This window comes from Somniosus microcephalus, chromosome 14 (genome assembly GCF_052327205.1).
Source record: "Somniosus microcephalus isolate GS21.2 chromosome 14, FLI_Smic_1.0, whole genome shotgun sequence".
NCBI classification, from domain to species: Eukaryota; Metazoa; Chordata; class Chondrichthyes; order Squaliformes; family Somniosidae; genus Somniosus; species Somniosus microcephalus.
Window position 1 is genome coordinate 108,605,663 of NC_141000.1, and position 25,139 is coordinate 108,630,801.

Consider the following 25,139-nt stretch of genomic DNA (forward strand, 5'->3'; position numbering starts at 1 on the left):
GATTTCCTCAGGGCTAACTGCAAACAGATCCCTATAATTTCCTGTACTGAACTTGGTGTCTTCCCACAGCAGTGATGCTGGGATCAGTAATTCAAATCAGAGGTACAGAACACACTTGTTTTCATTCTGTGGTACCACGTTAGCTGCTGCCATATTCTCAACCCTCAACCCCTTTATCCTTATTAACTACTCACTCCACCTCCAATTTACCTCCCCCCAAAGTGCGTTAAATGTGTTATTACCTCCAAAATCCATGCTCATCTCTCCTGCAGCTCCCTTTTCATTCCCTCAAATCAAGTTACCATTCCTCTCACCCTCTATACAACACCGAACCAATTCTAACCAAAGTTATGAGTGACATTCTCTAACAGTGGGCCATTCTCCATCTTCTTCCTTGACTTCTCTGCAGTTTTCAACATGGTTTATCACACTATCCTTCTTCAGTGCTTCACCTTGATTGTGCACCTCCATGGGACTGCCATTGCTTGCTTCCACTCACCTATCCGATTGTAGCCAGAGCATCTCTAGCAATAGCTTCTGTTGCCACTCTTGCACAGTTACTTCCGGAGTCGGGCAAGAATCCATCCTTGGCCCCCTTTTCCTCATCTATTTGTTGCCCCTTGGCAACATAATCGGCAGACATAGGGTCAGCTTCCACAGGTACTACACCAGCTTTTTTTCTCCATCACCTCTCTCGACACCTCCACTGCAGCAGACTGCTTGTCCAGCAACCAGTTCCTGGATGAACTGTTGCTTTCTTCAGCTAAATTGGAAAAACTGAAACTGTTGTCTTTGGCCCTTGCCACTGACTTCATCCACTTCCCAGCCACTGTCTCAAGCTGAATCAGACTGTTCACAATTTTGCCATCCTGGTCAATCCTGAGCTGAGCTTCTGACTGCATATCCACTCCATCAGAAAATCTGCCTACTTCCACCTCCGTAATGTCAACTGCTTCTGCCCCTACTGCAGTCTAACTGTTGCTGAAATTCTTACTCTTCTCTTTATCGCCACTAGACGATTAGTCTAAAGATCTCCTCATTGACATCCCATCCTTCAGTTTCCATAAACTTAAGCTCATCCAAAACTTTGCCATACGTATCCTATCCTGGACCAAGCCCTGTTCAACACTCGTCCTCTTCCTTGGCTCCTTACGTTGGCTCCTAGTCCCGCAATGCCTTAACTTTAAAATCCATACCCTTATGCTTAATTCCCTCACTATGTCTGTAACTTCGTCCAGCCTTAGAACCCCCAAAACACTCCATTCCTTTGATTCCAGCCTTTTATATGTCTTTTTCTCTTTCCTTCCTTTTTTAAAAAAAACCCTCTTTGACCAAGCCTTTAGCCACTCTTTCTAATCGCTCCTCCCTGGCTTGGCGGCAGTTTTTCCTCGTGCCTCTGTGAATCATCTTGGGTTTATATTCTATGTGACGCCACCAGTTGCTGCAACATACAAACACTTGATGGAAAAACCGTAAGGAAAATTTCAAGTCGCTCCCCCACCCTTAAATTACAAGGTCCAAGTAGTGTTATGAAGATTGACCATGATTGAAAATTTTAGGCTGTCAGTAGCGAAATAGTGGAGTTTTTGTCTCTTTGGGGTTTTAATGTTGTCTTCCAGAATTATTGAGACAATGATTCTAGTGCACACATCGAATACAAACAAAGTTTTCAGAACTACACCAGTAGTTATCCAAGTCCAATGCATTTGCAACCATTCTGCAGTCACCATTTTTTTTTCTTCGTAAACATGAGTATCGAGGATTGCTTCTCTGGAACCTGTGTTGCTATTTTGAATAATCTAGCAGCAGGATTTTTATGAATACTCGGATGTAATGCTTAAATTACAAACATGTGTTTGTATACCTTTGGAGATTTTTCTTTTGTCTGTTCATACTGTGAGGGCTGATTTGTTGCTCTTAAGGTGATAGTGAAATGTGACAGTTTTGTGTAGCAGAATTTAATAGTTAGAACAGGTTCTAAATCTGGCCTACTGAATGGGAATCAGTACATTTTAAATATTAGCTGTGAAATAAACATCCTATTGTCTTGGGATGGCCTTAAACTGTGTCTGTGCTGATGTAAAGGCCTTTTTTGATGCAGAGAAATTCAACTGTTAACCAATCAGTGTTGTTAAGCTGGAGGCATTTGCTTGCATTAGTAGGCATGAGTGCAACTTGTTCAACAACTGGGAATTGCTCAAGTACAATCAGACTTCATTGCGCGTGTCCGATTGTCTTGCGTGTCTGAATCCTGGAATAATTTAAACAGTTGCATATCTGGATGATGGGGGGGAAGAGAAACTAGATTAATTGTGCATTTGAGGTAAGATGGGTCACAGGGCCTTCCTCAAATATATCTATTGTGTGAAAAGCTGTCTGTAATAAAATCTGAATAATTTCATTTTAAATGGTACAGGTATTACAATCTGATGAACTTCTGTTACATTTTTAGGGTCATGAAGATGAAGTGTTTGTTTTGGAGCCACATCCATTTGACTCAAGAATTATTTTGTCTGCTGGCCATGATGGCAATATCTTTATTTGGGATATTACTAAAGGCACAAAATCTCACCATTACTTTAACATGGTAAGTGTACAAAGTAGATGAGAAGAGCGGTTCAACATTTTTCTCCAGTTTGGAAAACCTTGAATCTTTTTATGTAAGTGGAATTCTTGTGTCTACCAAGTAGAATCTCTCTTTCTTTGATCTTTAGTCATTTACCTCAAATCTATATTTGGGGTGCTCAGAAGTGATAATACCACTTTTGTTCATGGAAATCCATATTCTTTGGGTGGATTCAGACATTAGTCCTCACTTGGCCCCCGTCTGTTGTAGCGGCCATAGTAGGTAACTTTCAAGGATGTCAGACAAAATTAGATGAGGGTGACTGGTGATGCAGCCACTAGTGAATATGGAGGAATATACTCAAGTACACATCTACAGTGGTAAATTTGGCGATGGAATCTTCATCTTATAAGTTCAGTGACATTCAAGACATTGACTTGGGCACATGAAGATGTTGGTGACTATCTCCTGCAGGTGACCTATCTTGACTCTTGCCATTGGAATCTGGCAGGTTCAGTGAAGCAGATTCCTGCACTCATCTTCCTCACTGTAGCAATAAGTATCGATAACCCTGGCAGCCACGACAGCAACTTGCATTTATATAGGGCCTTCAATGTAGGAAAAAGTCCCACGGTGCTTTATAGGAAAATAAAGGAATAGACATGATGGGAGAGTGATGAGAGACAAGAAAAAGCTTGATTGAACAGATGGGTTTTGAGAATAAAATAGACAAAAACAGGAAGCAGAATTTAGGAAGAGTTCAACAGTATGTCCAAGGCAGCTGAAGACTCTGCCATCAGTGGTGGGGCAAAGAGAGAGGGGATGTGCCAAAGCCCAGAGTCAGAGGACCATAAATGCAGGAGAGGATGTAGGGATGGAGGAGGCTGCAGAAGTAGGGTTGAGTGAGGCCAAGCAGAAATTTGAAGATGAGGACAAGGATTTTAAATTCAATGTGTTGAGGGACAGGGAGCCAGTATAGGTCAGCATGGATAGGGTGATGGTGATGGTGAGTGGGAGTTAGTGTAGAACAGGATATGAGCAACTAAGTTTTTGAGAAGTTGGAGTTTATAGAGATTAAAGGATGGGAAGGTAGCAAATAGAACATTGGAGGAATTGAGTAGAGAGGTGACAACAACATTGATATGTTTTTCAGTGGGCTTTTAGGTAAGGTCTGGGTAAAGGAGGGTAATGTTGCAGAGGCAGAAGCAAGCAGTCTTGCTGATGGATAGGATGTGGAGTTTGAAGCTTGGCTCTGGGTTAAGCAGAAGATGAAAGTTTCACCTAGCTTAATTCTGCTTAAGTAAGTGGCTGGCAATGGGAATGGAGTCAGTGATAAGGGAGCAGAGATTATAAGGAGAAAGAAAGAACTTGCATTTATATAGCCCCTTTCACAACATTCAAGATGTCCCAAAGCGCTCTACAGCCAATACACTTTTGAAATGTAGTCACTCTTGTAATGTACGAAACACGACAGCCAATTTGTGCACAGTAAGGTCCCACAAACAGAAATGTGATAATGGTGTTGCAACTTCATTCCACAGCATCGTAGATGACTCAGCAGCTCCTTTCACTACTTATTACTGAAGAGGCAGGGGACTAGAAAATGTACTCCAAAAATTGTGCACTTCAATTACCTAGGCTAACTTGTAGCAGCTGTTTGGTCATCTCACAAACATTGGAAACAAATGGAAAAGGGAATTACTTATTACATCATTGGCCCTAATGTGTAGGCTGCAGACAGTTGACTGCCCAAAGAGGTGGGCTGGTCTTGTGGCCAGAGATTGATCATCACACGAGTCTCTTTCCTTAGTGAAGAAAATGTGAGGCAAATTATTGATATATATTCCAATGAAGACTAAAATTTAAAAAAAAAAATTGTTCAGGAGGTCCTGTTTGCTCATTATTGTGCTGTATTGACCCACACATTAGAAGGCTTCCAATACATCATGTTCTGGGCACCTCACCTTAGAAAGAACAAATTGGCCTTTGAAGGAGTGCAGTGCAGATTCACCAGAATGTTACCAGGACTCCAAGGATTGGATTATGAGGAGCAATTACATAAACTAGGCTTGTATTGTCTGGAATATAGAAGGTTAAGGGGTGATTTGATTGTGATTTTTAGGATTTTGAAAGGAATTAATAAGGTAAATAAAGAGAAACGTTTTCCACTGGTGGGGGAGTCTAGGACAAAGGGACATAATCTTAAAATCAGAGCCAGGCCATTCATGAAAGTAGTTAGGAAATACTTCTTCACACAAAATGCAGTAGCTCAATTAATAATTTTAAATTTGCGATCAATAGATTTTTTTTCTGGTCAAGGGTATAAAACGATATAGAGCCAAGGCAGGTGGATGGAGTTAAGATACAGATCAGCCATAAATGGCAGAACAGGCTTGAGGGGCTGAATGGCCTACTCTTCCTATGTTCCTATCGCCTACCATTTTTCACCTGCAGACTAATTCATCAAAATGACAAAGATTGAGATGATGTTTAAGATGGCATTTTATTCACTGTATGCATAATTATCACTATTCATTGGAGGAGAACAGCGGAGTTCAGTCTAGCAGTTTACTTATCTGGACAGCACCCTATCATCAGATGCATCTCTGGACAAAGAAGAACCTCACTGAGGAAAAACCTGCTCCGCTTGTGGCTGCCTGAGGAAACATATATCAGGGATGAACAAAAATCTAGACCAAAAAGTGTAAAAAGGCAGTGGGCCAGTTTTAGAATCATAGAATGGTTACTGCACAAAATGAGGCCATTTGGCCCATCGAGCTTGTGCTGGCTCTCTGCAAGAGCACTTCAGCTAGTCCCACCCCCTGCCCTTCCCCCCCCCCCCCCCCCCCCCCCCCGTAGCCCTGCACATTTTTTTCCTTCAGGTACTTATCCAATTCCCTTTTGAAAGCCACAATTTAATCTGCCTCCACCACCCTTTCAGGCAGTTCATTCCAGATCCTAACCAATCGCTGCATAAAAAAGTTTTCTCTCATATCACCTTTGGTTCTTCTGCCAATCACCTTAAATCTGTGTCTGATTCTCGACCCTTCTGCCAATGGGAAAAGTTTCTATCTACTCTGTCTAGACCCTCATGATTTTGAACACCTCTATCAACTCTCCTTTCAATCTTCCCTGCTCTAATCAGAACAACCCCAGCTTCTCTAGTCTATCCACGTAACTGAAGTCCCTCATCCCTGGAACCATTCTTGTAAATCTTTTCTGCACCTTCTCTAAGGCCTTCACATCCTTCCTAAAGTGCGGTGCCCAGAATTGGGCTCAATACTCCAGTTGAGGCTGAACCAGTGTTTTATAAAGGTTCATCATAACATCCTTTTTCTATGATATAACATCTGTAGACTGGCCAAATATCTCTGTAAAAATGGTAAAAATTCCCACCTCTACAATCTTTGCACTATTGCAAACATCAGAAGTGAAGAAAAGTTACTTGGGTAACGGAGCTCAAAGCCATGCTGATCAAGGTTGAACTAAGATGGTTTGAGAATGACGTTTGGATTTTTGAGGATGAACAATCCAAGATTATCTGCTACTTCCAATTGAAAGAAGGCAAATATTCCCATGGAGGACTACTCGAGTTATGAGGAATCTTAAAAGCAACTTGCTATGGATTTTAGGTGGCAAATTCCATTCACCAATGCAGATATCACTTTGAGAGATCGTGTATTGAAGCTGCACAAAAGAATAGAGACACAAATTGCTAATTCGACGGTACAGTAATAGCAAACTTGAAACTCATGTACTAAGTGTGGTTGCATCTGCCTATTATATTGTGCACGAGTCACACGTACGAGTTCATGAGCAGAGTTGCACCACCCCAATACCCAAGCTATGACTTGATCAAGATGTTGTCATTCCACGTGCCCCACAATATATTTCAAACCTAATTAATTTGAGAAAAGTAATTCTTTTTCTAAATTATTTTCTTTTTTGTTTGTCTAACTTTTTGACATATGAGGTGAGAAAAACATTGACTTTTTATTTATATGAATGGATTTCTGTTGCTGACTTGCTCTTGGTTCCATTCTTGCCTATCTGACTGTAGCCGGAGCATCTCTGCCCATAGCTTCTCTTCCTATCCTCACACTGTCATTTTGGGAGCTTCCCCTCAATGATCCATCCTTGGTCCCTTTCTCTTTCATCTACATTCTGCTTCTTGGCAACCTCACATGTATGCTGATAATATCAGTTCTTTCCAACTGCTTGCTGCCAATCAGATTTGGATGAGCTACAGTTTCCTCCAGCTAAACACTGACCGAAGCCGTTGTCTTCGACTCCTATCTTCAAACTCAATGCCCCCGCCACCGACTTCATCCATCTCCCCAGTTACTGTCTCGGGTGGCACCAGGTTATTCATAGCCTCGGTATTATATTCGACCCCGAGCTTTGATTCGGACCCTATACCATCTTCATTACAAAGACCACCTACTTTAACCTCTCTAACGTCATCTGCCTCAGCCCATCTGCTGTTGAAAACCTCATTTATACTTTTGTTACATCAAGACTTGATTATTCCGATGCTCTCCTGGCTGATCTCTCATTCTTCATCCTCCATACGCTTCAGATCAACTAAAACTCTGCCTATGACCTGTCCCAAACCAAGTCTTGCTCATTTTTCACCCCTGTCCTCGCTGACCTACATTGGCTCCTGGTTCCCCAATATCTCAAATTTAAAATGTTCATCCTTGCATTTAAATGCTTCAATGGCCTCGCTCCTCCCTATCTCTGTAAACTCCTCCAGCACCACAACCCTCTCCCTTCCCTCAATTCCTCTGTGCCTTTCGTGCATACTCTCCGCCTCAATTTTGTCCCACCTTTGGCAGGTATGGCCTTTAGCTGCCCAGGCCCATGCTTTGGAATTCCCTTCCTAAGCACCTCCACCTCCCTCTTTTCTCTTAAGGTCCCCCTTAAGGCCCCCCTGTTTGACTAAGTATTTGGTCATGCCTCCCCCTGCCCCAATATCTCGTTCATTGGCTTAGCGTTCATTATTTTTCTTTGCCTCTGAAGCATTTTGCAACATTTTATTACATTAAAGTCAGTGGGGGCTATTTTCCCTGGACACTGTACTTGAGGCACTAAAGAGTCTCTGAGAGGGCCAAGATGGGGTCTTGAGCTGCAACGCCTGGTTAACCCGCCTTTAGCACAAGACACCATCTTGGTAATGGAGTTGAAGCGCACACTAGCAACGGCTGCCCCGAGGATGATTAAGGCTCAAATGACCAATTAAAGTGGCTCCTAACACTTATTAAAGAGGCTGCACGCCATTTTGCTCGGTAACGCTGCAATTAAAGAAGTCATTGGTGAGGATTGCGTTGCTACTTGCAGCCATGCTCCGCTTTAATTGTTCACTTGCTGCTGGAGATCGACTGACTACACTGTTTGAAGAGGACTTTTGTTGCACATCGGGAGACTTTCTGGGGCACTTTGTCAAGGCTTCACCAACACTCTATCAACATTTATATCGCAAATTCCCTGAGGACTTCACCTAAAGAGAGTGAGTGCTATGCTACAGTACCTTATTAGAGACCTTCTAGGAGTCACCAGGTGAAAGGGAGTGCTTGGGGTCCCCATTGATCTGGAGGAGGAGATGAAGCCAGGCAGAGCAGCATCAGCTGCTGGAGGAGAGTGAGTGGAGGGCTCCAGATTCATGGTGACTTGCTACATGCTCCACAATCTGGCGATCATGAGAGACTAGCCGCTACCACCAGCAATTGTGCCAGAGCGTCAATCTCAGGAGCCACAAGAGGAGGTTGAGGAGGAGGAAGACAAGGGCGACTTGGATCACCAGAGGGTTCCAGGTAGACTGCCCGCACTTGGGAGGGATGCTCGTCGCCATCTAATTGAAGACCGCTTTTGAGAGAAGTCCTCCACCATCAGACGTTGCAGCACTGTTGCCACATGCCTTGCCTTCCACAACTGAGGATCCATCAAGAGGTCCACCATCTGCACTCAATCCTTTCAACCCCTTCCCCATGAACAACACAATAAAATCTACCAATTCCAGCACTACACAATTACCATATTCACTCTTTATCTAGAGCAAAAACAAACAATGAAACCAACAGCACTTAAAAATATTAAACTAGTCACCATGGTGCTTACCCTTAGTGGCTATCCTATAAGTGTTCTTGCTTACTCTGGTGCTTCTACCAAGTTCAACCCACGAGGTGGATGGCTTCTGAGATTCTGAAGAGGGCAGTTCAGTTATCCTCCTGGAACACCCTCAAGAGGCTGTGGGCTGTGATGGCCCCACCTTAGACTGCACCATCTCCGCATGGACTTGAGCAGTCTGGGCCACCTGCCTGACAAGCAACTCAAAGGGCAATGGTGGAGTGGCGGGGGAGGGAGCAGGAGCACTGCCAACCGAAGAGAGGCCAGTAGATTCCTGCTGCATGATTGCCATGCCACTACTTCAAGGTGTCTGTTCAGCCAGTCCACTGATCTGCAAGTCTTTTTCAACAGAGGAGCCCAGAGCCATCATGGCAGATACCTGAGCTTCCGTTGCTGCACTTTGCCGTTCCATGGAAGATGCTAGTAGTGCAGTGGAAGCTGTTTGGGCTTCCATTGCAGCACTTCATTGTTCCATGGAAGCTGCTATGACTACAGTGGAAGCTGCGACCTCAGTCATCAGATGCTGCATGATGTTGGGCTCGATAGTTTGCTGGATGGAATTGGCCAACCCCCCCACGCTGGAGAGGATGGGTTCTAGGCTCTGCATCAAGCCACGGCCCAAGCTGGACGCAAACTCTTCCATCCCCCTAGCCATGAACAGTAAGCTTTCGGGCAGGCTGTTCATTGCACCAAGAATTTGGTTTGTTAAACCCATCAGCCGCCTTCTGAAGCTTGGCCCTACGAGGTCCTCATCTGACTCCTCTACAGCAGAACTAGTATGTGAACTTGCTCCCTGGCTTGGTGGCACCAGTGGTGTCCCTTCCACCCAGCATGGCTGCTGCTCACTAGTGCCTGGTGCATTCCACTGAGGATCCATGTTATACACTAGCCTCTAAGTTATACGTGGTGCCTGCAACAGTGGTAGCGATTGACGTGTGTCATCTTCCTCGCTTTCCTCTTCTTCCCCCCCCTCCTTTCCTCTTCCTCTAGGGGTTGGGGGGGTGCAGGTAAGGTGGCTCTTCCTCCTCTTCCAGTTCCTTGGGGGGGGGCAAGGTGGACCTTGCTCCTGGGAGCCTGCAGTGATAAATCTAGAAGGGTTCGCCTGCAGTGTGTGTGGCCACTATAGGAGGATGTATGTGATGAGACCATATGGGGCTTGTGAGTGAAGATAGGTTTGGGGGATTCGGGATCAAGAATAGTTTTGGATATGTAAATGAAGCTGGAGAGGCCACATACCTCTGGGCAATATGTCCCTGCTCTGCCTGTGGCCACGGCCTCTGCCACCCCCCTCCCGATCACCGCCAGCACTGCCTCTTCAAGGGGACTGATCTCATGCAATTGTGCTTCGCCTCACCTGGTCAGGTCTGCTGCCGCCTGTTATGTGCTATCTTGACCTGGAAGAGAAATAGTGGTGATTGTGAATGAGTGCATTGGCAGGTGTGTTTGTGATGCCTCACATGGTAGAAGAGATGTGTTTGCGGTGTGAGTAGTGCCTGTGAAGGATGCAATAGTGTGGGGTGTGTGAATGTTGGTGTATAGTTAGATGGTGGATGAAGTGTTGAGGTTATGATGCTGGTGGTGGTGCAGTTATTGAGAAGAGAAACATAGAAGATAGTAGCAGGAGTAGGCCATTCGGCCCCTCAAGCCTGCTCTGCCATTCAATGCGATCATGGCTGATCATCCAAATTCAGTACCCTGTCCCTGCTTGATCCCTTTAGCCTTAAGAAATATATCCAACTCCTTCTTGAATATATTTAATGAATTGGCCTCTACTGCCTTCTGTGGTAGAGAATTCCACAGCTTCATCACTCTCTGGGTGAAGAAATTCCTCCTAATTTCTGTCCTAAATGGCTTACCCCTTATCCTTAGACTGTGACCCCTGGTTCTGGACTCCCCGACCATCGGGAACATCCTTCCTGCATCTAGTCTGTCCAGTCCTGTCAGAATGTTATAAGTTTCAATGAGATCCCCTCTCATTCTTCTAAACTCCAGCGAGTATAAGCCCAGTCGACCCAATCTCTCCTCACACATCATTCCTGCCATCCCAGGTATCAGCCTGGTGAATCTTCGCTGAACTCCTTCCATGGCAAGAACATCCTTCCTCAGATAAGGCGACCAAAACTGCACACAATACTCAAGATGTGGTCTCACCAAGGCCCTGTACAGCTGCAGCAAGACATCCTTGTTCCTGTACTCAAACCCTCTCGCTACGAAGGCCAACATACCATTTGCCTTCTTAACCGCCTGCTGCACCTGCATGCTTACCTTCAGCGACTGGTGCACAAGGACACCCAGGTCTCGTTGCACTTCCCCTTCTCCCAATCTATTGCCATTCAGATAATCTGCCTTCCTGTTTTTGACACCAAAGTGGATAACCTCGCATTTATCCACGTTCTATTGCATCTGCCATGTTTCTGCCCAATCACCCAACATGTCCAAATCATCTTGGAGTTTCTCGGCATCCTCCTCACAGCACACACGCCCACCCAGCTTTGTGTCGTCTGCAAACTTGGAGATATTCCATCTAGTTCCCTTGTCTAGATCATTAATATATATTGTGAATAGCTGGGGTCCAAGGACCTATCCCTGCGGTACCCCACTAGTCACTGCCTGCCACTCGGAAAAAGACCCGTTTATTCCAACTCTTTGCTTTCTGTCTGCCAACCAGTTCTCTATCCAAGTCAATGCCTTGCCCCCAATCCCATGTGCCTTAACTTTACATGCTAATCTCTTATGCGGGACCTTATCGAAAGCCTTTTGAGATGCGATCTTACCTTGACCACTCATGCTAAATTTTTTCTAAATAAAAGTGTTGCTGCTAAATGAATTTTTGATTGTCCTATTTTTCCAAACTTTAAGATCCAGTTGTGTAGGTGTGATGGAGTGGTTAAAAGCACTGATCTATGATCCCTTCACAGATTGAAGGCCAGGGTCATGGTGCTGTATTTGACTGCAAGTTTTCACCAGATGGCCAGCACTTCGCCTGCACAGACTCACATGGACATCTGCTTATATTTGGGTTTGGATGCAGTAAGTTGTATGAAAAGGTAAGCCTTTGTCATTGCTTTGTTTTATGATCTTCCATTTACTTGTGTCCATTTTAATTGGCAAAGTCTGCAGTTGCTGTATATACCAGAGGAAGCCGAGGAAGTAATGTTTCTGTACTTAATATAGGTAAAAGCAACATAATCCCTACATATTAAATCTTTTTGATCTTGAATACAAAAACTGAGTTCTTATTCCACTTCTCAATTTTGCACCTGCTTAAAAATTGTGTGAAGTTCATTAAGTAGCCAATGCAAATAACAGTATGTTGTAAATACAGTCTTCAGTGTTCCCTCTCGCCTGCCCCTCCCCACCTCCCACCCCTCCCTTTCCTCTTTTGGCCTGAGAACACATTCATATTGATTACCTTTGTGGAAGCATGAATGTCTGCAACTAGTATGGAGCATTCCAAAGTCTCTTTTTGTATTGCTCTTTGATGGTTTAGTATCCCTAAGACACATTTGGTGTGTAATCCTGAACTATACATGGTGACGGTCACTTGCTCAATTCCCAGTTTTTGCTGAACTAGCTGATCTCCACCCGGGCTGCAATTGTGCTCGGCAATCCCTCAATTAGGGCAGGGGAAAATCAATTGGAGTTCTTGGTTTTTAAAGGCATTTGAGACTTTACTGAAGGCACAGACAAAAAGGTAGGTTTTGAGGTTTTTAGAAGCAGGGAAGGGAAGTAACAAGGCTTAAGGAGGAAGAGTGTGTGGGGCCAAAATAGTTCAAAGCTCTAACATCAAGTGAATAATATCAAAAAGGAGTGCACAGGAACCCAGAGTCGAGGGCTGGGTTGTAGGGTGAGGCAAGGCTTTGGAGGGATTTATAAACAAGGATTTTGAATTTAATGTTCGAGTGGTGTGGACAGGGTTGATGAGAGAGACCTTAGTGAATGACAAGGTGTAGGTGCCAGGGTTTTGGACACGATGGAATTTTTTTGAGATTTAAACATGAACAATGGCCCCTTGAGCAAGGTGTCCTTTGGACCCTATTGCATCGCGACTTGCTTCTTTTAAGAGAGTAAGATAGAAAAAAAAGTTGTCTTGAACAAATTACATAAAATTTGCTGATCACAAATTTGCAGTTGCTGTGAAAATGGCATTAAGTAAATTGCAGTAAGAATGATAAAAAATGAAGTGTGTGGTAAAGTAGGTAATTTGGTGTGGACAACATTTTGTTACAGCACACTTGGGGATTTTTATGTTTTTAAATATTCTCACCTGTAATGTGTATGCCAGTAAGATTATCAGCAAATGTAAAGCTGGATAACCAAATTAAAACCCATGTTGAAATAAGTTTGTAGTCCTTACCAGAATAGTTTCGCTTACCAAGGCATCTTGTTTTGCAACTTGGAAAGTGGGTACTTTGCTTTAGATGGAATCAGATGTGTAAAAATGTGCTTTGTTTACAGATTCCAGAGCAGATGTTTTTCCACACTGACTATCGACCACTAATTCGTGATGGGAACAATTTTGTCTTGGATGAGCAGACTCAACAGGCTCCCCATCTCATGCCACCACCATTCCTAGTGGATGTGGATGGAAATCCTCATCGAACACAATACCAGCGATTGGTTCCAGGCCGTGAGAAATGTCTAGATGAGCAGCTCATACCACAGCTAGGATATGTGGCAACAAGTAAGTGGCTTAATTTGGTAGTAAAGCATAGGGAGGCCTTTTAAAAGGGAGTTTCAGTACTACTTCTATAAATCAGATGAGTAAAAAGAACATAACACTGCTTTGTTTATATATGTATTCATTAAATAATGGTATCGTTTAAATCCTGTCTTCGTATACTGACTGAACAAACGAGCATTATTAAAGTTTGCAGCTTTAGTTTTGATTTTGTGCAGTTTCTCCCTTACAAAGTACATTCTGCTATATATGTTCTGTATGTGCCATGCCATATTATTTAGGATTTCTGTACCTAATTTTTAAAAAGTGATTGTGAAGTGTTTTCCACAGTAAGAAAGAAATAACTTGCATTTAGATCACACTTCTCACGACCTCAGGTCATCCCAAAGCGCTTTATAGCCAGTGAATCACTTTTGAAGTGTAGTTACTGTTATAATGTAGGAAACACGGCATCCACAGCACAGCAATGTCCCTTAAACGACAATTAAATAAATTACCAGATCATCTGTTTTAGGTGTTGGTTGACGGGTTAATGTTGGCCAGGACATGGGGCGAAATCCCCTGCTCTTCAAATAGCGATCTTTTATGTCCACCTGAGAGGCAGACAGATCCTCGGTTTAACATCCCATCCGAAAGACGGCAACTCCAATGGTGCAGCAAGTACTGCACAGAAGTGCCAGCCGAGATTATGTGCTCAAGTCTCTGGAGCGGGGCTCGAACCAATGTTCTTGTGACTCAGATGCACGAGTGATACCATTGAGCCATGCTGATGCTTAGTATTCATTTTTGATGTAAGCCACTTCATTCCCTCCAGGGCTTCACGGGAAAAGTGATGGCCTACATCCTAGGGTTTTAAAAGATGTGGCTGCAGAGATAGTGGATGCATTAGTTTTGGTCTTCCAGAGTTCCCTAGATTCTAGAATGGTCCCCTCAGATTGGAAGGTTGCAAATGTAACCCATTCAAGAAATAAAGGAGAGAGAAAACCGGGAACTACAGGCCAATTAGCCTCACATCAGTAGTAGGGAAAATGCTAGAATCTATTATTAGGGACGTGGTAACAGGACACTTAGAAAATCATTATATGATTCGGCAGAGTCAACATGGTTTTATGAAAGGGAAATCGTGTTTGCCAAATCTATTAGAGATTTTTGAGGTTGTAACTAGCAGGGGAGATGAGGGAGAGCCAGTGGATGTAGTATACAGGAAACTCTCGATTTACCGGCACCTAAATAACCGGAAATCTCTGTTAACTGGCAAAATTCAGGAGTAGGTTCAGGTAAGTTACTTCATATTAGTGGCAGTTCCTGGATCTGTGGCTGTGTAACTGGGGTTCGTGCACTTGTTGCTAAGCAACAGGGATGCTTGGTCTGTGGCCGGAGTTCCTGCACATGTTGCTAAGCAACAGGGAAGCCTGGATTTGTTGCTGTGTACGGAGCTCTCGTACCTTTTAACTATAACTCTCTGTAATCTGGACTTTTTGATAAACCGGCACCACGCCAGTCTCGTTGGTGCCGGATAATAGAGTTTCTTGTATTTTGATTTTCATAAGGCATTCGATAAGGTTCCACACAAGAGATTGTTGCACAAGATTAGGGCTCATGAGATTAGGAGTAATATATTAGTACAAAAGCAAGATACTGCGGGTGCTGGAAATCTGAAATAAAAACAGAAAATGCTGAAAATACTCAGCAGTTCAGGCAGCATCTGTGGAGAGAAACAGCGTTAACGTTTCTCAATGACCTTTCGTCAGAACTGGAAAAGGTTAGAGATGTAACAGGTTTTCAGCAAGTACAGAGGCGGGGAAAGGGGGGAGGGGAGGAATAAACAAAATGGAAGGTCTGTGATAGGGTGGAAGGCAGGAGAGATTAAAGGGTTGATGGTGCAAGCCGAAAGGAGATGGTAATGGGACAAATAAAGAAACAATGATTCAAGAGCAGGTGTAAATGGGAATATCAGAATCATCAACAGCTGCCGTCTGGAAAATTGGGGGCAGAGGTTATGATGTGAAATTGTTGAACTCAGTGTTGAGTCGGGAAGGCTGTAAAGTGCCTAATCGAAAGATGAGGTGCTGTTCCTTCAGCTTACGTTGAGCTTCTTTGGAACAGTGTAGGAGGACAGAGAGATCAGAGTGGGTGTGGTCCGGAGAATTAAAATGACAGCATTGAGGATTGGTTAACGGACAGAAAACCGAGTCAGAATAAATGGGTCATTTTCTGATTGGCAGTTTGTAACTAGTGGGGTGCCGCAAAGATCAGTGCTTGGACCTCAGCTATTTACAATCTACTGTATATCAATGGCTTAGATGAGGGGACCAAACATAATGCATCCAAGTTTGCTGATGATACAACGCTAGGTAGGAAAGCAAGCTGTAAAGAGGCTGCAAAGCGATATAAACTGGTTAAGTGAGTGGGCAAGAAGGTGGCAGATGGAGCATAATGTGGGGAAGTGTGACATTTTCCACTTTGGTAGAAAGAATAGAAAAGCAGAATATTTTTTAAAAGGTGTGACTAGTAAATGTTGGTATGCAGAGGGATTTGGGTGTCCCTTTACACGAATCACAGAAAGTTAACGTGCATGTACAGCAAGCAATTAGGAAGGCAGATGGTACGTTAGCCTTTATTGCAAGGGAGTTAGAGTATATGAGTAAGGAAGTCTTGCTTCAATTGTATAAGGCTTTGGTGAAACCACACCTAGAGTACCGTGTACAGTTTTGGTCTCCTTACCTAAGGAAGGATATACTTGTGTTCGAGGGGGTGCAACAAAGGTTCATTAGATTGATTCCTGGGATGAGAGGGTTGTCTGAGGAGAGATTGACTAGAATGGTCCTATATTCTCTGGAGTTTAGAAGAATGAGAGGTGATCTCATTGAAACGTATGAAATTCTTAGGGGCTTGACAGGGTAGATGCTGAGAGGCTGTTTCCCCTGACTGGAGAGTCTAGAATGAGGGGTCATAGTAAATCATGCTTGACTAATCTACTGGAATTTTTTGAGGATGTAACTGGTAAAATAGATAAGGGAGAACCAGTGGATGTGGTGTATTTGGACTTTCAGAAGGCTTTAGATAAGGTCCCGCATAAGAGATTAGCGTGCAAAATTAAGGCACATGGGATTGGGGGCAAGGTATTGACTTGGATAGAGAACTGGTTGGCGGACAGAAAGCGAAGAGTTGGAATAAACGGGTCATTTTCCGAGTGGCAGGGAGTGACTAGTGAGGTACCACAAGGATCGGTCCTAGGACCCCAGCTGTTCACAATATATATTAATGATCTGGACGAGGGAATTGGATGTAATATCTCCAAATTTGCAGACGACACAAAGCTGGGTGGGAGGGTATGCTGTGAGGAGGATGTCGTGAAACTCCAGTACGATTTGGACAGGTTGGGTGATTGGGCAGAAACATGGCAAATGCACTACAATGTGGATAAATGTGAGGTTATCCACTTTGGTGGCAAAAACAGGAAGGCAGATTATTACTTGAATGGCAATAGATTGGGAGAAGGGGAAGTGCAAAGAGACCTGGGTGTTCTTGTGCACCAGTTGCTGAAGGTAAGCATGCAGGTGCAGCAGGCGGTTAAGAAGGCAAATGGTATGTTGGCCTTCGTAGCAAGAGGGTTTGAGTACAGGAACAAGGATGTCTTGCTGCAGTTGTACAGGGTATTGGTGAGACCACACCTTGAGTATTGTGTGCAGTTTTGGTCGCCTTACCTGAGGAAGGACGTTCTTGCCATGGAAGGAGTGCAGCGAAGATTCACCAGGCTGATACCTGGGATGGCAGGAATGACGTATGAGGAGAGATTGTGTCGATTGGGCTTATACTCACTGGAGTTTAGAAGATTGAGAGGGGATCTCATCGAAACCTATAAAATTCTGTCAGGCCTGGACAGACTAGATGCAGGAAGGATGTTTCTGATGGCTGGGGAGTCCAGAACCAGGAGTCATAGTCTAAGGATAAGGGGTAAGCCATTTAGGACTGAAATGAGGAGGAATTTCTTCACCCAGAGAGTGGTGAATCTTTGAAATTCTCTACTCCATTGGTCTCAGTCATTGAGTATATTTAAGATTGATTTTTGGACACTTGGGGCTGAATTTTCTCAGCCCCGAGGAGGTGGGCATGGAGGCGGGACTGCCGGTAAAGTAGCAGAAAGTGGGGGCGGATGGCCAACCCGTCCCCATCCTGCCTCTGTGCCCTTTTGCCAGGAGGCAGGAAGATGTGCTGCTTCGGGTCCCGTTTCCTGGAGGCGGGAAAGGGATTAAATCCTTTTAACAGCCTGTTAACAGGGAGTTAACAAGCAGAAAAAAGGATTAGTGCCATTATACCTTCTCGGGTGAAGGCTTCCCGACCTCTGAGAACCCCGCCGGGTTGGAGGAGATGTGAAGGAAGTCTGCGGGGGTCGGAGGCACCTGAAAGTAAGATGTACAGGTGAGTGATGGGTGCAAGTGTGGAGTGGTAAGTATGGAAGGTGAGTGCTAAGTGTTTTTTAAAAAAAAACTGTTCACTTATCTTGTTTTCTGCCTGCAGCCTTCATCTACCTCGGATCGGGAGACCCGACATCTTCCCTGTCGATTTCACAGACTGGCTGTTGGATCCTCCTACCCAACAGCCATCTGAAATCTACAAAGTTGAAAGGTTTGATGAGTCCTGAACACAAGGACTCATCAAACTACAGAGAATGTCAGTGTTTGACAGCTTCACAGAGCTGTCAAACGCTGACATTTCTTCTTTCAAGAACTCTTGACAGAGAGCACGTCAGACGTTGACGTGCTCTGTCAGTGACTTCCCCCCTAATTGGCCTGCTGAGCCCGCAGGGTGGGCTTAACAAAGTCAATCAGGGGAAAATCCCTCTGGTTGGCCAGAAGATGATGGAGGCGGGACAGTGACCCGACAAGCTGCAGCCCCGCCTCCATTGAGAAAATCCAGCCTTCAGGGCGCGATCTTGCCAGCCCTGTGGAGGCGAGTATGGAGGCGGGACTGCCGGGAAAATTGCAGAATCTGGGGGCGGGTGCCCATCCCGCCCCCAACCCACCTCCGTGCCATCTTCCCAAGAGGCGGGTAGCCGACCCGCGCCGGGTCCTGTGTCCTCGAGGCGGGAAGGGGATTACAACTACTTAACAGCCTGTTAACAGGTAGTTAACAGGCAGTTAAGAGGATTATCCCCATTTTTCCAACAGAGGCGTGGGCTTCCCGACGTTGGGGAAACATCGCCAGGGTCACCGAGGCGAGTAGTGGGTCTGCAGGGGTCGGAGGGGTGCAAAAGTGCGCTGTGAAGGTAAGTGATGGGTGCAAGTGTGAAGAGGTAAGTATGTGAGGTCAGTGAAAAGTGATAGAAAATGTTTACTTCCCTTTGTTTCTCCCTGCAGGCTTCAACAGTTGGGGATGCGGAGAGTCTCGCATCTCACCGGCAGAGATGACAGATGGCTGCTGCATTCTCCGATGCAACAACCATCTAATTTCTGCTAAAGAAAGAGGTTTGATGAGTCTTGAATACAAGGACTCATCAAACATAGAATGTCAGTGTTTGACAGCTTCACAGAGCTGTCGAACGATGACAATTCATCTGTCAACATCTTTTGACAGATGAAATGTCATACGTTGATGTTCTCTGTAACTGGCTTCCCCTTAATTGGCCAGCTAAGCTCGTTGGGAAAATAGCGTGGGTTGGCCACAAGTCGATGGAGACGGGACAACGACCTGACAAGCAGCAGTCCCGCCTCCAACGCGCCCCCATTGGCAAAATCGCCCCCTTGGTGAATCAAGGGCTATGGGAATCGGGCGGGAAAGTGGAATTGAGGTAGAAGTTCAGCCATGATCTTCTTGAATGGCGGAGCAGACTCGAGGGGCCGTATGGTCTACTCCTGCTCCTATTTCTTACATTCTTAAAAGGAAGCCTTCGGGCTCCCCCTTCTCAATCGCTGCCTCAGCCTTATGAAGCGTTAATATTCTTTTAAATATCTGCCTAATGTTGATGTGTGAATAGGTGATGGTGATGTTGTGGAGCAAGTGATTGGGCAGCAAACAAGTGACCAAGATGAGCAGAACATGGAGCTTAGTGTTCTGGATGGCATGATCCGAAATTTACAACAGGAGCAAGACCAGCGGGTGGGAGTCGAACAACATGGGCTAAATAGTCCACAGAACAGGATCAGCACACCTGCAAGAGGTACAGCTTATGTTATTAAGTCAATTGTCCCCAGAGAGTCCATTGTACGCAAATAGCAAACTAAAATGTTAAACACATTAAGTGTGAGAATTTGTGTGCTTTATTTAATGAAGGTTCCCTGGCCATATAGGGTAATTTAACTTTGTACAACTGGGCAACATGGTGCCATTTAATTCTCTTAATTATTTGAAAAAGCTGCACCTTATTTTAACCCTACCTGCTGAGGCGATGCTTTATCTTGTGTGTGCACGCATGCACATGATGTTTTAAAATATCAGACATTGAACTGATTGTGATATGATCATTCCACTGCTGTTGCCTGAAAAAATTGGTTTTTGCAACTTCAATATGAACAATGTTTTTGGGCGGTACAAAAAATAAGGTTTGAAGTTATGTGAAATTATTTTTAAACAAGAAGTAATAAAACTGGTTATAATTTTATAAAGTGGTTAAATGTACAAAACAGAATAGGGGGTAGGGAAGTCTGACTGTTACTTTGTGAGTTTTAATTCAAAACAAAAGGCCAGCCCAAAAAATGCCCCAAAAATCTGCCAGTAGTCTAAAGAGTAATTGTTGATGCTTTTGGTTCTTTGTGATGTGTGGTAGTTTTGTTGTTGTTACAAACTTACAATTTAAAAGAAATTTGGGTTCACTGTGAGGTAGAGGTCAAATAGTACATTACATGCAATATTATACCTACATAATTGTATATTCCCAATGTCATTATTATGTATAGAGCCTTCGATATTTTCTTGAGTACAGCAATGGTAGCCATTTCCATAAGTGGTCTGAGCATCTTGTGCGCATACTGCCCAATATCTAACTGTGACAACGTAACCCTGGGGTGTAACAACAGTATCCCCATGTGATTTTAAATTGTCTTTCGCACTTGTGCTCCTTCAATCTCTTTGAAGGAAGACCAAGAAAACACTTAGTGAGACGGGGAAAGATAAAGATAGATAAGCTGCTTTATTTCACAGCGAGTGAACAAACTGATCATCAGTTATGATCAGATTCATTTTCCTCAATCAGCATAACTTGTCTTCACAGACTACTACAAAATAATGAACAAGTTACACTTCTCCACATCAGTTGGTATTCTTACTTAAACTCTTAGGGGGAAAAATTCAGTCGCGCCCCGAAAAGTTAGCGCCCCTGCGCCGTAAATTGAGTGATAGCGCCCCAAGCAGGAGGCGGGTGTGCTACTGGAAGTGCTCCCCCCTCCTTTCTGGGGTGCTACTATTCAATATCGCAGCGCCACGCGCATCGGCACGTAGCGCCGCGGTATTACAGGCCTCCCTCCCCTGATGAAAGTGGAAGGGCCTAGCGCAGCGCACTCCAGGGCCCTGCTGGACCACCGGGGACTCGAGGAGTGCCGGGCTGACCGATTGCTCCCGGCACCCTGCATGAAGAAACGGCAGGTGGCCCCAAAAGAAAATGGCCACCAGGCACCTGCCCTTGAATTTACACTGCCGCGGCCGCAAAAACACCACCCTGACACTGTCGGACATATCGTCCGGTGGTAGGTATGGGGGCGTGACCGAAGTTTGTGGCCAGGGCACGAGCAGGGCGCTGCGCACGGTGATGACATCATCATCGGAGGCGCAGCGCCGTGGGGCGCTACTGCCGCTGCTAACCTCCTGCTGAATTTCGCGAGAGGTGTTGGTGGCCCCGTGCCCAGGTGCTAGGGGCTTTGTGCCCCATTAGCGCTCCCCGGAGGTGCTAACAGGAGGCACAAAGCAACCCAATTTTCCCCCTTACTTACATAAACTGCCAACTGCACTCCTGCATCCTCCTTCTCAGATTGGCAAAAGCTTACACAAACCGCTTTCTGTTTTTAAAAAAAAACATCTGATTGCCTTTACAGCTGATTTCCTGTTTATGCCTTCGATCTTTTTTTAAAAAGAAACCCCTCTCTGTTCATAGCTGAAAAAAGGAGGCCTGCCCAGACCCTTGCCAAATGCTGGGGACCAGAGACTTCCCAGTGTACTGGGTGTGCGATGTTTACCGATTTTCTAAGACAAGCTAACTAATTGCTTATTGTTTACAGTCTTTGAGGAAAATAACTTTCATTAGCAGATTAACTAGTGTGAATACACTTTGCCTTAAAAAAAACCTCCAGTAAATGTAACTCTCTTTCCAAATCGTTCCTATGGGGGAAAAAAAAAAAAAAAAAAAAAATTTTAAACCCTGGAACATGATAGGCATGTATTGAAGATTTAAAAGTCAGCTGTCAAAAACTTGCATGTTGTCAAAAATCTATACCCATTAAATTCTGTTGAATTGTCTGTGGAAAAACTGTTAACCGATATATAAATCATTTTAAAAGTAGCAACATAAGTTGATAAAACGGTAAGAGTACAAACAAAGTTATGAGGTTCATTTCTAGAGGAATAGAATACAAAATCAGGGAGGTAATCTTACATTTATTTAGAACCTTGGTTAGCAACACTTAAAGTGCTGTGTGCTGTTCTGATTTACAAGGATGTTACCAGAATTGAGAGGATGCAACGATCAGGAAGGATTGTGCAAGCTGGGGCTCTTTTCTCCTGAAAAAGAGAAGAGTAAGAGGAGATCTAATGGAAGCCTTTAAAATTATGAAGGGGTTTGATGGGTGGTTGTGGAGAAAGTGTTTCTACTTGTGGGTGAATCTAGAACAAGCGGCAGAATTTAGGAAGTATTTCTTTTCACAGAGTGGTGAGAATGTGGAACTCTGTCACATGGAGTTGGTTGAAACAGATAGTATTGCTGCATTTAAAAGAAGGCCTGATGCAAACATGAAGGAGAAGGGAATAGTGAGTTACGGCAACAGGGTGGGAAGAGGCAATTAGAATGAGAGGACGTTCATGTGGAGTTTAAATACTGGCACAGACCAGTTGGGCCAAATGACCTGCTTCTGTGCTGTAGATTCTATGTAATCTTGTCATGGTAAGTCTTCTATGCTATGGAACACACTCCATTATCAAAAGACATAATGTTGGGAATACGGTAGGTTCAAAAGTAAAAACAGGTTAACGTTAAGAGCCTCCATTTGAAGCAGAATCTGTTTTTTTTAAATGCTGATGGACCTACTGTGTATTTTAAGTATTTCTAGTTATTTCTGATTTTGAGCACTGATGGTTTTTGTTCTAACACAATTACAGAAAATTAATGTCTTGAAAGGATACTGATAATGAGGGTGGAGTGTATTATTGAACGCCTGCCTGGCTAATTATGGATTCTACTTTTGTACTCGTGCATTTTCAGCCAACTGAATTACAAAATAAGAGTGCAGATATTGAAAGTTTAACTGCGTATGTCACATGACAAGCTGTCAAAATTTGATAATTAAAATGCTAAAGTTTTTGTGTCCTTGTTAATTTTGTTTTGTTTATTCAAGCTTCAAGAAACCCGAGCTCCGATATTCTGTCACCACCAAACGTGGGATTGCGTCGTAGTGGGCAGATTGAAGGTGTTCGCCAGATGCATCACAACGCTCCTCGTAGTCAAATAGCCACAGAAAGAGATATCATGGCCTGGAAACGAAGAGTTGTAGTACCAGATATACCATTTAGTGTGAACAGGTATGGAGTTATTACAGCAAGTATCTGAAATCGGATATGATTTATTGCTTTCCAACCAAATGTAATGGAGTGGTTTTTTTTTCCCCTTCCCCTTTTGTCCCGTTCTGCAGCAAAAGGTAAATGCAGTCAAGCCCACCTTAAGAAGGGGATTCTAGTTACACCAGTATGACTTTTTTTCCACTTCCTTTGTACCCTGGTTTATATAGTCAATGGGATGTATTATAAGAACATCTATCTATCTATATATATATAAATCGGTACTTCTGTCTGTCTGTCTGTCATTCTGTCTGTCATCGCCTGTGCGTCTGTCGGGCTATGCGCTCGAAAGTTACAGGGCGTACCTACGCGCGCGTTACCTCCAAAGAAAGCTTACGCTTCCGAGACGGTTTTAAGCGTATTTACGTTTCGGCCGGGCTAAAATCGCGCCCGCGGTATCCCAAAAACCTTCAATGTTCCGCTCATTAGCATCTCATTATCCGCTCATTAGCGACAGTGTGACCTCGAGCTCGACCAATCGTACGCCGGGTTGCTGGCGTGTGCCGCCGGGCCAATCGGTGCGTGTGTGGGTGGGCCTTATCGTTCTGAACCGAGGTGAGTCGCCGCCATCTTGATTCCAAACTTTTCCTTTCTTTTTCCCGCTTTCTGCGTCTTTAAAAAAAACGTTGCTTTTAAAACACATATTGTTTTTTTAAAAAAATGATTTAGAAACTAATTAACTTATCTAATCTCATTAATTTTCCTACCTTTCGCCGTTTTTCCAGGTAGGCCTCGAAGCCTCGGCTTCTCCTTCGCACCCACGCCCGAGCTAGGCACCTCCCGGCCCCACTCGAAGGCTGGAGAGCCGAGCCTCAGCCCAGTGCCGCTAGGGTGCGCGCGCAGCAGGAGCTGAGACGCGGCGTCTCTCTCTGGCTCGGCCAGGGGGCGGGGCTTGCTGAGCGTCAAGCGTCACCCTGGCAACTGGCCCCCCCGGCCGTCTCGCACAGCCGCAATCGGCGGTCTTCACCTCGGGGGGGGCCGCGACCCTCTGCGGGGGCCGTGACCCACGGGGGGGGCGCGACCCTCGGGGGGGGGGGGGGGGGGGGCGCCCGCCCTCCTTCCCCCCCCCCTTCCCTTCCCCCCCTTCCTCCCCCCCCTCCCCTTCCCCCACCTCCCCCCCTTCCTTTCCCCCCCCCCCCCACCCTCCCTTCCTCCCCCCCTCCCTCCTCCCTCCCCCCACCCCCCAGTCGCTCTCTCTCTCTCTCTCTCTCTTCCAACAACAACATGCCCTCGAAAAAGCCTCGGCACCGCCGGGCACTTCAGCTAGTCTCTTTTTTTTATATGTATATATATATATATATAGGATCGTGGTGTCTGTCTGTCTGGGGCATCACTCAAAAGTTATAGAGCGTACCTACACATATGTTATATCAAAAGAAAGCTTATGATTAGGGGAGTCTCATAGGCGTATTTACTTTTTGGTCAGACAAAAATTGTTCGGACAGTATACAAAAAACGTTCAAAAATCCGCTCATTAGCGGTTGGCCAATCATACGGGGGAATCCGCTCATTAGCATTGAGTGACGTGAAGATTGACCAATCCTACGGGGGGAGCGTGCTGCGTCACGGGGGGCGTTTCATGGTGCGTGGGGGCGGGGCCTAATCTTTCAAACTGCCGTTAGTGCCTCACAAAATGGCAGCCACCCCTCTTCACCCGCAAAATCTCCCTCCGGCTCTCACCTTTTAGCGGGGGAGAGGCTGCTTTAAATTAGACTCTGCATCTCTTTTGTTTTTCTTTTCTCTGGCCGGCTGCGCGGGAAAACAGACAACCACGCGGCCCAAGAGACAGCGAGCGGGGGAGCAGCGGCGGCGGGCCGCAGCGGGAGCTGAGCTCGGGTGAGCGGCGGCGGGCCGCAGCGGGAGTGGGCCGCAGCGGGAGCTGAGCTCTGGTGAGCGGCGGCGGGCCGCAGCGGCAGCTGAGCTCTGGTGAGCGGCGGCGGGCCGCAGCGGCAGTTGGGCCGGGCCTGAGGCGCTACGCAGCGCGGGGGCTCCGCTTCACCGGAGCAG

At 45.1% G+C, this 25,139-nt stretch overlaps 1 protein-coding gene across 1 annotated transcript in view; it reads left to right on the plus strand.

Moving 5' to 3' along the window:
• Positions 1–25,139, plus strand: part of LOC147107826 (bromodomain and WD repeat-containing protein 1-like) — a 122,544-nt gene that overhangs the window by 43,138 nt on the left and 54,267 nt on the right. The window contains exons 15-19 of the mRNA XM_086007167.1: positions 2,453–2,587; positions 11,611–11,739; positions 13,151–13,376; positions 19,351–19,533; positions 22,913–23,096. Of these exons, the coding sequence (XP_085863293.1) occupies positions 2,453–2,587; positions 11,611–11,739; positions 13,151–13,376; positions 19,351–19,533; positions 22,913–23,096 (857 nt within the window). The remainder of the gene's footprint in view (positions 1–2,452; positions 2,588–11,610; positions 11,740–13,150; positions 13,377–19,350; positions 19,534–22,912; positions 23,097–25,139) is intronic.